The 14,749-nt window shown below is 38.2% G+C and overlaps 1 protein-coding gene across 1 annotated transcript in view; it reads right to left on the bottom strand.

Moving 5' to 3' along the window:
* The window catches only part of GPT (glutamic--pyruvic transaminase), a 528,517-nt gene that overhangs the window by 184,118 nt on the left and 329,650 nt on the right, over positions 1-14,749 (bottom strand). The window contains exon 6 of the mRNA XM_044067427.1: positions 4,236-4,315. Coding sequence (XP_043923362.1) covers positions 4,236-4,315 — 80 coding nt within the window. The remainder of the gene's footprint in view (positions 1-4,235; positions 4,316-14,749) is intronic.

The raw sequence follows: 14,749 nt of genomic DNA, 5'->3' as shown, positions 1-14,749 counted from the left end.
TGTGGTATAATTTTATCAGTTATTAATTTAGCTGCACAGTAATATATTCTGTTTACTTCTGTTATATCGCATGGATCACTATGGACAGTCCTAATTACTGTGTTCATTTGTTTTATCAAGCTTCTGACTTTTGGGGTTTTATTAACCTTCTGCAGTCTATTTCTCTCATTGAGCTTGATATATCTGTCTTTGTCTATTAAGTCAAGCAACTCTTTTCTTAACTCATTTTCTTCCATACTGAGGGCACATCCCTTGTTTTCTGTTTCCTGCGGGCATTCTGTAGAAAATTCTATAGCATCTTCCTGTGGCACATTCTCTTCAATTTCATCCTGTGTCATCTGTTGTTCTGTCATATGGGAAATCACCGGCCTATCACTCCTCAACATTGACTGCATCAGAGTTTCCACAGTTTCCTGTTCCTTTCCTTGCTGTCTAGCTTCAAATGAATGTTTATACTGGTTTCCTGTGGAAGGCTCCAAAATATCTCGATATGGGACCTGGCCAATTGCTTCCTGTTCCACTAGTTTTCCCTTAATTTGGATATCCACTGCTCTATCCTGTTGTGGGGCTTTCTGTATTCAATTTACTACACTGAATCCTTCTTTTTGCAGCTGTTCCATAACCTCAGTTTCTATTTCTTTGACTTCTCCATTACTAATCTCTTTTTCTGCTTTTCCTCTTAGTCTTCTTATTTTTTGTATTGTGAAGTTTTCCATATCCAGATTCCCTTGCCTATATTTTTCTTCAAACATCTTTGGTGCTGCTCTTTTTGTATTGGTTAGTTTTGCTTTCTCCTTTGCATAAATATTACACCATATTAAATCTCTTTTCCTTTCCCATGTCCATATTTCTTCTTTACGTTTCCTGAGCTTCTTGCTTTTCCTTTTTCTGGGGACTTACTCCATTATGCTGTGATGTAGTCTGCTCATAAGGGACACTATCCTATGACTCAAAAGAGAGACAATCAATCTTTGGCCATACCTTCCTATGTAACTGATTCACCTAAACTCTTTTTGTAGATTTAACCACTCATTCTTTCATTCACCGATAACCCATTTAATCCAATCCAGGGTTGGAAGAGGGGACTACAGCCTATCCTAGCACTTAGTGGGCACATGAAAACAAAATTAATCCTGAATGGAGCATCAATACACATATAGTAGCACGAGCACACACACACACACACACACGCACACAGATACGCAGACACAGACACACACATAAACATTCAAGCACATGCACACACACACACACGCACACACACACACACACACACACACACACACACAAATATCCGCATGCACACATACACAAACATATACACACATACACACAAACACATACATAATACAATCCAATGTCTTTATGATGCTAAGGGATATAGCAGCAGCCAGTCAAAGCTCACAAGGAAATGGGGAAGACTCCTAACAGAAGGCACATCAGATCAGTGAGAGAGCAGTGTTAACAGCTACATTATGTTTCTACATAAAATGAAAATACTACTGAATTTAGTATAGCAAAAGAATCACCCCTTCTCATATTTGTAACTAGACGCTGCTTTTGTTTACTTAAAAACAAAATGTCATTTTTCAGCTGAGGTTTACAATGTGAATCTCATTCATTAACTTTTAAAAGGACCAATAAAGCACTTAACATTCTGCAAAACAGAGCAAAAGTCTTCTGTGTTTCTATCTTCAGACAAAACAGTTTCTGCCTTTACATATGTTTATGTTGATGCTATGTGTACACTCCAGCGAAGGTCTGCTACTATATCAAACTCACCAACATTTACTGCTCATCCTCCATTTCATTATAACATATAGTCCTTATCCTCCATTTCATTATAAGATACACTGCTCATCCTCCATTTCATTATAACATGCACTGCTCATCCTCCATTTCATTATAACATATACTCCTTATCCTCCATTTCATTATAAGATACACTGCTCATCCTCCATTTCATTATAACATGCACTGCTCATCCTCCATTTCGTTATAGCATATACTGCTCATCCTCCATTTCAGTATAACTTATACCACTCATCCCCCATTTCATTATAAGATGCACTGCTCATTCTCCATTTCATTATAACATGCACTGCATTATAACATATGCTGCTCATCCTCCATTTCATTATAACATGCACTGCTCATCCTCCATTTTATTATAACATGCACTGCTCATCCTCCATTTCATTATAACATGCACTGCTCATCCTCCATTTCATTATAACATGCACTGCATTATAACATACGCTGCTCATCCTCCATTTCATTATAACATGCACTGCATTATAACATACGCTGCTCATCCTCCATTTCATTATAACATGCACTGCTCATCCTCCATTTCATTATAAGATGCACTGCATTATAACATACACTGCTCATCCTCCATTTCATTATAGCATGCACTGCTCATCCTCCATTTTATTATAGCATACACTGCTCATCCTCCATTTCATTATAACATACGCTGCTCATCCTCCATTTCATTATAAGATACACTGCTCATCCTCCATTTTATTATAACATACACTGCTCATCCTCCATTTCATTATCTTTAACAGTTTTTCTAAACATTACAAATACTCAATTGAAGTGTACATTTCTAAGAACTGGGACTGTTTACCTGTGTAAAGAATATAGCTCCTTTACACTTAACAAGTTGGATAGGAAGTAATTGCATATTACAGCTTTGCCCTCTCCAGCAGGTGAGGAAAGAAGCAGTTATGGTTTGTGCTGGTAGCATCAGAGGCTCTTACAGCACAGGCCTGTGAAACATCAGACGCTGCTACAGCACCTTACTCTGCAAAAGGTGTAGTAAAGTAATCTGAAAATGATTCTTGTAATATTATGTGAGACCCTATAAGATGATATTAGTCATAAGTATAACATTGTGCCTCTGGCACAATGGTGCATCTGTCTTTATTTTTGTATTACAAGATTCTATGTTCAAGAAAAACAGAGCTGGATTTTTTTTTTTTTTTTGCCCTATCAGGCAACTGCATTCAATTGAATATCTAATGGTGTTTAAGGACAGTTTAACAAGAATGTCAGTGTGAAATGATATTTGACGTATGTACAAGATACACAAACAATGAAAATTCATTAAAGTTTTCTGATATTAGGCTGACATGTAAATTTTATGTCATTTCTCTGCACAAATAACTTGTTAAACCATGTTGTCTACTTATTTGTGATTTAAAAAAAAAGTACTTTCTATGACATTCTCAGTGGTTGAAGGTGACAAGTAATGATTAGAGTTATTCCAGAATTATGTCACCATTTCCTTTTGTAACAGCCTGACCACTAAGTGGTAAAAATATACTTATATCAGCATGTTCTTCCTTTAATATACTTCAAAAATTGCTGCTTCAGAGTTCCACAAATATGCAGAGGCACATATTTTTCTGTCAGATTATGCAACAAGCTGCTGACTTACTCAAAAAAGAGTGGAGTCAACTACAATTCACTGGTCAGCTGTGCAAAAAGTTCTAAAAGTGATTAGAAAGGAAAAGGCCAACTAGAACTCTCACTAAGGCAGCTTCAACAGTCTAACAGCTGGCCAGCAACTTTTAAGTATTTTGTACTGGTAAAATGTGGCTACCAGGAAAGAGATGGGAAATTCTACAATGCTTATATGGTCTAGGATCAGGATCAGTTGTAGAAATCCATAGGTCCAGATGAGGAGGACTATGGAGTGTCCCAGGCATCCCTTCCTATTACAGGAGAAGGAAAACTTAAGGAAGGTTAGCAGTAGATGCTGTGGAAAACTCAGGGAAGCATATACATTTGTGCACAAGTGTGAATCCCAAAGTCACCTACATACAGAATAGAGCTGGTTTGATGTTTCTATGATGTCTCACAGATATTGTCATGTAAATGGTTTCTTATGAACTCATTGTTACCAGCTGAATGGTCATAAACTGCTAGCTGTGAAGTTAAAGCAACAATATGTACAAAAAGGAAAGAGTACTGTGTAGCAATCTGATAAACGGGCACTGAAACATAAAGATTGTATAAACTCTGTACATTATCTTCAGGAAGATTTGTCTGAATCAGACTGAATATCTTAACCAGACAATAATACAGGTCACTCGATAATGTAATTCTAGTATGTGAGGTTTCATCGTACATGCTAATTTCTGCAACAAGTTTATACAATACCCAGGCTAATAAATTTTTTAAGAGCATTTGAATATAAAGGTAAACAACAGTATGGGTTTTACCTCATCAGCCATGAGAAAGAGTCCTTCCTCTGCAGCAAACTGAATCACATCTTCAATGCATTTCCTGCTCTGGACCTGACCTGTAAAGGGAAAGATTTATATAGAGTTAGGAACTTGTATACCACTGCCTTTAACATTCGACTGAAATTACAGAGTTGCGTCATGACACCTAACTTGTCAGTCGTTGTTTTAGATCATCCACCAAAACCTTGATGAATGGATATGTAAATAATTATCACAGTGGTGGACTGTTGAAAAGTACTTTAGAGTACTTGGCACCTAGACAATTCTCTGAGCACCAGTATATTGAAAGTCAAATCAATCAAGAAAAAGTTTTGCATTACGGTTAAGGTCTCAACCTCATAGATATATGGAACATGGCTTGATTTTGACTCTGGTTATTGACTAGGCTTATGATAGTCTACAGACTGATAGCCGAGTGTTTACCTATGAACTGATAAATGCATTCAGGAACATATTCAGGAAGTCATTATCTTCCTCTATGTAAAACACACTGCTTCAACAGAGGGGCTTTACTGCCTGTAGTATCAGATTTAATATCAACTTCAAGGCTGCCTCACCTCGGGGTATGGGTAATTTGTGAACAGAGTCGCCTAGGCTGACAGTTGGGTAGTTCGACCAAATGTGCATTATGAGATATATTAATATCATACAATCACCTGGAACAAAGCTGTTTCCATCCAGTGGGATCTTCTTCTCCTGCTGCTTAGCACCCAAAGTACAGTGATTCTCATGTTAATTCCAAGCTACCTGCTGAGGTCCATGCCAACATCATCTGCTGCTATTTTAAGGGTCATACTCACAGTGCATGCATTTACATTTATTATAACATAAACCTCTGTTAAAGCCTTCAATTTTCAAATCATCATATTTATAAAATTCAAGAGGTGCATTTATTCCCATAGGGAATGGGGAATGGTTAACAGGGGTCCCGCAATCTAAGTCTCTTTTGAAGACCTTCAGATATGTTGAGTTCTCATGTTTTAGTAGTGTTGAACTTTAACAGGACTTCTGAAGTATGTCATGTCATTATGAGAAATTTCCATTTTTTTTCCTTTGTAATATTTTTTTCTGGTCCCTGTCTCCTCATCCATCAAGTCCCCATCATCTGTTGTCTGTTGGCCCAATCATTCATTACTGATTCTCCACAAATTATGAGCTTATTAAAGTAGTTCTGTCCAGGAAAGGGGAGACACCTACTCACATCTGGTGATGGGAAACATATGGAATACATGAGTAACTGGCCTGGGGAATGAAAGGGCCACAGTTAGTCATGTAAGCCCAAATGGCCAGATGGATTTGATGAAAAAAATTGGACACATATAGACTGGTACAAAGAATTGTTCAAATCAAAGTTGTACTATTAGTGTACAGATGCAAACTACAGTTGTAGCTCACATACGCTGCAGCTCATGTTCAAACCTGCTGCACGTTACCCAAACACATTACTCAGGATTGAGCAGGGTTGTGGCAGCCCTCAGGAAGGAGAGGGAGGGGTGGGAGTGTAGATTAAGGCAGTGAATGGGATGTGGATTTAGGTTTAGGGGAGTTTAATGTTTAGGGGTTTTAGGTTTAGGCAGTGGAAATGGAATAGGAAAGCAGTTTTAGGTTTATTGAGAGGGAGGGGAGTTTTAAGGCTACAGATAAAATGGGGAATTTAGGTTTAGGGAGAGGGGCTGGAGTTTTAGATTTAGGGTGCTATCAGGGACATTCAGGTTAGGGAAAGGGTGTGGAGTTTTAGGGTAAGGGAACAAGGACTTGGATTAGCACTGGGTGAAAATGTTTGGGATAAATTTAGGGCTGTGGTGGAGCTATAAAGTTTTGTAGGTCAGTGGAAGGAGGACTAAGTAGTTATAGCAGATCAGGCTAGGTAGATTTGGAGAACTTGCTTTTTTGAGCAATTAGCAGCAAGCAAGTTTGGCATGAGCTACTAGCACCACAGAACTTGTAGTAGATCATTTTGGCTGTATACCACTAGAAGGAGAGCTATTCAAAAAAAGTATTTTTGATTTCTTCGCTCCCTTTTCAGTCTAGATGACAGTAGGCAAGCGACTAGACTCACTAAACTTCATGGTAGCAGATATTGTCTACTATTTGAAGTTTCCAAGGAAAAAGACTTGAAGGTACATGGAATGGTTTGGGGAAATTTCAGAGGCCATTAAAAGGAGAAATAATGATTTGTTCTGAACAACATGTGATCTGTAAGTCATACCATATGAAGCTCACTGCGCATAACTTCCTGGAGAGTTCTGAAACTCACAAGGCAGAAAAGGCTGGCTGCCAAAAATGACTTCAAAGAATCACATTAGAGAGCTGTGGAAGTGGTCTGTGCAAAAGAATGAAATAATGCCTCTTCACTGTTGAGTCTGTATTCTAAGGGGAGGCTGGATTTTTCACAGTGCAGGTTAGTTAGAGGTCCTCTTTGAGGAACTGCATGATTAATCTCTGGTAGGAAAAATCACCAGAATCCAAACTCTAAGGGTGAGGCTGGCTCTTACAAACTAGGAAGGGTAGTAAATAAACACATATGAATGAAAGCCTCAGCAGCTAACAGCCTCAAACCTGGAAAATAAACGTTTTTGAGCTGCCAACCTCCTATGCCATGGATCATAACCTGACTTGCCAGATGATATAGAAAAAGTGGAGGGAAAGGACATTTAAACAAACCCTTCCACTTCTGCCCCCCTCGAGCAAAAAAAAATAAAATTAAGAACATACAGCAAAGAAGCTGACCTGCAGTAATCCCCAGCAGCTGAAGATGGCCCATGTGGCATATGACTGAATTGTGACATCTAGTTAAATGAATGGATTTTAGCACAAATAATTTATGATACACATTTAGTCCTCAGAGATGTGAACTGCACTGATGAGTGTTTGCATGCTAAAATGCATTTACAGTAATTTTCCCTACACAGGAACAGCATGCCAGTCTATCTTGTTTCTTCAGGTAACATGCTGGTAATGGATTGCCTGATCTGATAAGAAAAGCTTGTGACAGAAGATACAGGTCTAGGTCCTGAAGGGTGTAAATAAACAGTAAATAGTGGCCTTCAATTCCAGCATTTTATTGAAAGTTCTTATTCACTAAATTGGACACTGAAAGCACTGGTATCTAATTGGGTTGTGGCTAAGATGTACTATGACTTCTAAGTATCCAAACTAAGAGTCAGCTTATCCGAAAAGTGTGTAAAATATTTTAATGAGCCACACACATGAAAAAACAATAAAAACAATGAAAACGATGAGCGCTTTCACAATACCTGGTGCTTCATAAGATCTGATATTTTACATGCCTTTTGGATAAGCTGACTCTTACTTTTGGAGTTTTAGTGTTTATAACTATTTGTTGAGTCAGCCTGTTGCTCCTTTATTCAGTTTACATTTCACATGATTTCTATGTATGTTGTGTATGCTATGTATAACCCAATATATGTGGTTCCTGCCGATATATGTATGATGCTATTTTGTTATAGAATGAGGGAATCTTCACAGCTGGTGTTTAGCATGTCGAGTGCTGTATGATGTGAAACACTTAAACATGCCTACAACAATATTTACTGTTAACCATTTAACTACGATACTAGTATTTATCAAAACTGTTAAGTTTTATTAGGGAATCATGACTGCAGCCCATCTGACACTCACCCATTGTGATTGTGATCCTACAGAACACAGTGCCAAAAAGCATTGCGAGTGTGCTACTATGGATGCTGGCATGGCAATGCAGGGCACAGTGCACCGGGTATGTCAGAAGTAGCTGACATAATAAGAGGCCATTGCTGGGGACAGCTGTTACATGCTACTCCCGCTGGGACTCTGTGGACAGGTACACTGTATAATTATGAGAAATAGCCATAGATGTCAATGGTGGAAGACAAATCTGCTCCATATGCAAGGCTCTATCTTGGATGGCACTCCCATGCCAAGGCAGTTTCCCATCGAGGGTACGACTGTTGCATAGCAAAGAAATAGGCAATCAGCCAGCATCACTGCTTGCCAGTGATTTCAGCATTGTGCTGGGATTCTTTAGCTTTTGCTGTTACCTATGTCTAATCACCTGTGGCATTATATTTATAAAGTTAGCTGCCTTAGTAGTCATCCACACGTTATGCTTAACCACTGGAATGGCTGCACATTTGTATTCCTTTCTTAGCTCTGGTCAGTTTCACCCTTTGTAACATTGATGCTTGCATGGCTACTTTTCCTTGAAATGGACCCTCTTCTAGGTACCACCATCATGTTCACTAATGATCCATCTGTTCTGCTGGTCTATTTAAATTCTCCCACCATCATGATCCTACTTTAAGCTACTCTTTCATTGTTGCCTCTTGGGCATTTGCACCCTACCCTTTGGCCTATTTCACATCCCTTTATCTATTGTTAACCATTTCTCACCCCACATCATCACCATTACACTTCCCACCTACTCTTGCTGTTACTCACCTATGTCTACTCTGACTTGGGTTCACCTACAAACTACATCTCACAGGGCATGCCATTTTCTGCTTCATATATGAAAGCTATAGGGCACATAAAAAGGCACAGACACTGTGGATCTGCGAATACCAAAAACTTGATCTCAGCATACATCTGACAACGGTACTTTAATAATCATTTCATCATGGTACCCAGTCTCGACTACTTCCTACAGTCACTATAACAACATCAGGGTAACTGCATCCTGGGTATATCCTGTAAAACCTGATCCATGTTCTTTGTCAAATTGCTATAACAGATGCTATGCTAGAACAACGAGTGTGTACTGCAACAAACTTTATAAATGCTGGTTGTCAAAAGACTTTTTAGATGAATCTTCTATTTCCATTTTAACGCTGGCTGGAGACAAATTAAACTTTAAAAAATATTTGCTCTTTCTAGGATACATTTCCTCAGTAAGAGGAATTGAATACTGGGTAGTGTAGTGTACAGGTTCAAAGGGTCTATGTCAGAACATCGAAGTATTAAAACATTGAATGTTCTGATATCGAACTCTATTCAGCGAATGTTAAGAATAGTGTAGCTGCAGAATAGCAAATTCTTTCCTTGAGAAAGAATTCAGTTGGCCATTTCTGTGGCTTTGCTATTCTTAGCGCTGTGGTGGAAAGTTACGGGTTAGGTTCAGGTAACTATGCGATTGTTTGTACGATAGGGTTAGGGGCAGGTTAAGTGAGTTAGGGTTAGGGTGCAGGTTAGACGTGTGTGCGATAGTGACAGACTTTTGGGTTAGGAGAGGTTTAAGTGAGTTAGGGTTAGGGCGTGGGTTAGGTGAATGTGCGATAGTGACGGACCTTAGGGTTAGAGTTTGGGTTAAAGTAAGTGGGTATATAGTAGTGTATGTTTAGTTTAGTGTAGCGTTAGATGTAGGAATTTAAATGTATGTGTGTGGTTGCTGTTTGTTTGATGTGCTTATGTTGTGTGTATGTGTTTCGGAGCAGCGCATCTTTTCCATGGGAAAAAATTTGCTGTTCTGAATGTTCGATATTTTCATGTTTAGATGTTTTAGGGCCGATGAAATAGCATTTGCTATTTTCATCTTTCGATAGCATGATATAAACGTGGTTCAATGGCTACCTTGAAGTTGCCACAAATATGAATGCCTCCCACCTTCCCTTTTTTATTTCTGGAAAAATGACTGTAGCCTATAGATTCCAATACACCTTCAACAAAATGTTTACTCCTCCAAATTTCTCATTTCTACTTCAGACTTTGTTTGAGAGCAAATGACAATGGGCATGCCTTAATAAATTTTGGTGAAGCATTTTTTACTATTTCCAGCCCTTCTTACGGCTGCCTATGCCAAGATCAAAAACTTGTTTTAAATGGTAAGCAGCTGTGAAAGTCTTTGCTTTACGGTGGTATGAATAGATATTGATGCATTTGGGTCTATATTAGAGCACCGAACGTTCAAATTTTGAGTGTTCTAATATCGACCCATTTTCAGCGAGCGCTGAAAATATCGAAGAAACAGAAAACTAAATTTTTTCCTAGAGACAGAATTTGGTTCTCTGTTTCTGTTGCTTCAGTATTTTCAGCACTGTGGTGGAAAGTTACGGGTCAGGTTCAGGTAAGTGTGCGATTGTGTGGACGTGAGGGTTAGGGAAGGGTAGGTGAGTTAGGGTTAGGGCACGTGTGGGGTGACAATAGTGACAGACCTTAGGGTTAGAGTTTGGGTTAAGGTAAGTGGATAGTTAGTGGTGTATGTATAGTTTAGTGCAAGGTTAGGTGTAACAGTTTAGGTGTATGTGTGTGGATTGCTGTTTGTTTGGTGTGCTTGTGTTGTGTGTATGTGTTTTGGAACAGCAATTTTTTTCCCTAGGAAAAAAATTGCTGTTCTGTATGTTCAATGCTTTAAATTTTCGATTAATAGGGTTTGATATTAGAACACTCAAAATTTTGAAAGTTCGGTGTTCTAATATAGACTCGATGCATTTAACACTTTGATTCTAAGTGAGGCAGATGAAATGTTCTTAGCCACCTGTTCCTCCACTGTCTTACACTTACAACTCCAGCTAATCTGTTTCACCACTGTAACCTAGAACAGCCATTATCTTGCCTTTAAGAGACACCTTTTCTACTGTAATAGTTTTGCTTATCACTGAAGCATTTTGAAATGGCAGCCATAGAAATATGGCTGAAATTCATACCTCTCAACCTCGCAGTGCAAGAAATCTGGACAAAGCCTAAAATAATGAGGGGTCAAATGCCCAAAATAGGAGGCAGATGTTAAAAATTGCTCTTATAAACTCAGAAGTTTGCTAGAATAATGGGACTTCTGTTAGCATGCATTTTCTGAAGTTTATGAAATCTGAAACTGAAATGTATATCATTATGTATGTTGTTATTTTGTGACTTCAATCCTCAGTGAATTGTCAAAAAAACAATCGTATGATGAAAAGACCAATAATATGAGACAAAAATCTGGACATTCTGTGAAAATCTGGACAGCTGAGAGGTATGCTTAAATTACAGATAGCATAGACCATGGATCAAGCTCAATTTTTAATTTTCATGTCATCTTGCACTGACTATCTGTAAAATACAGCTCTACATATTCAGTATGTGAATCCAAGACTTCAATACCACTATCAGCTTCATTAGTTTTCTAAATGTGGCTATCTACTTTGCATTCTTACTTTCACTGTTCTGTAGTGTCACTGGCTTGTATTTAGTTCCAGTGTTGGGTAGTAATTGCTCTATTTACCTAGAATATTTTCTGTTACACTTCTACCCTCATCACCAATTAGTTGTGTTTTAACACCAGCATGACTATACAGATAGCAAGAAAAATGTCTATGACACTATTCCCCACTCCAGCATAGTAGATAAACTCTCTCAACTAGGCATATGTTACCAGATGGGTAGCAAACTGGCTCACTGATAGAACCCACCTAATCAAAAAAGGGGAAGCCACCTCAAGCAGTAGACCCCTAATAAGCGGCATACCCCAGGGATCGGTCTTGCGGCCTCTGTTATTCAGGGTATACTTCTCTGAGGTGCAGGCCAAAACCAGTGGGCTATGTCTGACCAAGTTTGCAGATGACTGTAAGGTGGGCATGGTCATCAATTCCCCAAATGATGTGGACGTCCACCAAGAGGGTCTCACCTAAACAAATGACTGGTGCTGAAACATGGGCTCAAGCTGAATGCCAAAAAATGCATCATCATCCCCTTTGGGGAGAGTGACATCCCAATGTACTATCACATTAATAACAACATCCTAAGCACACAATCAGTCAAGAGGGATTTGGGCACCCAGGTTGAGAACAATCTGACTTTTGACCACCATGTTGCTTCCATTGTACAGAAAACTTTCTACATGGCCCACCTCATAAGTAAGGTTATCTCATACAGGGACAAGGAGGGCATAACATCCCTGTATTCTTCCCTTATAAGGCCAATTATTGAGTATGACGCCCCCTTCAGAATGTACCTCACAAAGCACATGCAGCAGCTGGAGAAACCACAGAGGTTCCTCACCAGAAGACTCCAGGGCCTCAATCTAGCCTACATACATAGGCCAAAAGCCCTGTCCCTCTACTCAATTTCATACAGACTCCTCAGAGGTCACCTCTGTCTGGCATAAAAAGCAATCTCAGACTCCACCTTGATGGGGCTGCTGCATATCTGCAAGTCAAGCTCCACTTGAGTAACCCACAAACGTGGCCTCAACCTGGTCTGTGACATCAATAGGACTGGTTGGCAGGACACATTTGTGTGTCAGGGACTCCCCCATCTGTGGAATAGACTCCCTCTTCACATCAAGCAGAATACCTCTTTATACCTTTTCAAGCGCAATCTGGATAACTGGATGAGAAACAGAATATACACTCCTGAGATTCCACCTGTGCCCCTGCTCGACAGGGGCTTTGGGTGCTGACTTGTCTAAACATGGGCTAAACTCTTGGCTAGGCTTATAAGGGCCTCAGGGCCAATAGCCTAGTAACTTCCTATGATCCTATGATCCTATAACAATAAATAACACACTGACCACAGGTTTAGAAAACTGTATTTATTGCTATTACAGGAAGCAATGATCTGATAGCTTAGTCACTGATTACCTTTGGGGCAAAAACTGCCATTACTTTTGTTTACTGAAAGAAACTAAACCCTCACCTTAATATAGTACATAATCCTGCCCCCAGCTAAAAAAAAAAGGAATGAGTTGAGAAGAGCGCAATTGAAAACTTCATAAAGATTTTTAGTACTTACCAAGAGAAAATTATAACTCTTATCTCCTAGAGGATAAGCAAAGGTAGAAGATATATTTTTTATTTTATTCTTTTGTTGAACAACTTAGTCACACTAGGCTAGCAGTCTATTTTCAGGGAAGACCGAAGGAGGTATTTATACTACTAGGGGATCAGGGAACTTTCTTTACTCATCACTTTTGTGAGTAGTAGGACCCATTTTGGAGAAACACTTCCTGTTTCTATTCCAGATACAGACGTAGCCCAGAGAAACAGAGAGGTAGATGGCGAGAGAAAGAGATAATGGGGTGAGGAAAGAACTGAAGGAGGAGGCAAGTACTGAGACTGGAGAATGTGTGCAAGATTCTGAAGAAATGTTTCAAAGAAACCTGCTTGATGGAGATGAGTCAGCAAATGATGGATGCGTAATTATAACCCTTCATTCAGAATTGTTGCTGGATGATTTACTTAAAAAATGGTGATTCAAAGTGAGCCAGAAAATGAAGGAGCTATTTCCTGTGTGGACATTATAGAGAAAATAACAAAGGAGGAAGCAGAAACAATCCTGAAGAATAGTGGTGAGAGGGAAAAGAAAACATATGCAGACAAAGTAAAAGATGGCAAAAGTGGAGTAGAAGAAAAGAAGGGATAAGAAAATGAAAAATGGAAGTATGTGCCAAGGATTCAGGGTAAGGAAGACAAAGAAATGGATAGATGTGAAGTGTAAAACAATTTAATAGCTCTTTTGGGTGTAAAATCACACAAGGTAAGACATGTATTCTTATTAACAAAGAGACATTTTGTCCACATTATGTTTGAGTTTTTTTTCAATGGAAAATTTTCTTGGATAATATGAAAAAAGAAAGACTGTAACCCATGGAAAATGTATGTGATAAAAGCATTTAGCAGGGAAACAAAAAGAAGATTATTGTACAATTTCAAAAAGAGATAGAGAGACTTTGAAAGGATATTTGAAAGCTTTATGTAAAGAAGTACTGGACATTACAAAAGTTTATGAAAAAAGGGGTTTATGGACTGGTGGCTGGAATTGTAATATTGTGCTAAAAATATAAAGAGAAAAAAATATACATATACCATACACAATAAATGTGGAAGGAACAGGGGTGTTGTGAAATACTAGGGACAACTCAAAACATGTTTTTTTTTTCTTTTTTTTTTGAAAAGAAGGGCATTTGATAAGTAACCATGACAAAAGAGAATGTTACATTTGTGGGGAAATGGGACTTAAGGAATACATGTGAATGAAATGTTCTAAATGTATAAAAAATGGATATTTATAGATGGATTGCAAAAATGAAAATAAGAATAAGGGAAAAAAAGAAAGTGAACAAAGTAAAGACGTCTTAGAAATAGTAAAAATAGAAGAAAAATTAGATGAGAAAATAATAAGCAAGACATAAAAGAAGGTTCTGAAATATTTATGAAGAAGGCATAAACTCATAAACTGGGAAGTAGTAAAAGAAAAAAAATAATTCTACTGGTAAAATGGTAAAAGACAAAAAGAAAAAGAAAATTTAAATGGATAAGTACAAAAGAAACAAAAAAAGGAAATAGATGAAAAAAAATATATATAGCTAAAAATTAGGGATTGGTATAGTGGTTAAGGTGTTTGACTCACAGACAGAAAGTTTAGTGTTTGATTCTCACCTTTGAGAAGAAATTGGTTAGGTTTAAAATGGCCTATTAAGAAAACTAGCTTAGTAATTAGTTATGAAACCATGAATATGAGGAAAATTTAATTTTTAGAGTGCTTTATGTAAATTTGAATAGTATTAGAAATGTAGC

This window comes from Protopterus annectens, chromosome 3.part1 (assembly GCF_019279795.1).
Source record: "Protopterus annectens isolate FY-2018-M chromosome 3.part1, PAN1.0, whole genome shotgun sequence".
NCBI classification, from domain to species: Eukaryota; Metazoa; Chordata; order Ceratodontiformes; family Protopteridae; genus Protopterus; species Protopterus annectens.
This window is presented reverse-complemented; position numbering and strand designations above follow the sequence as displayed.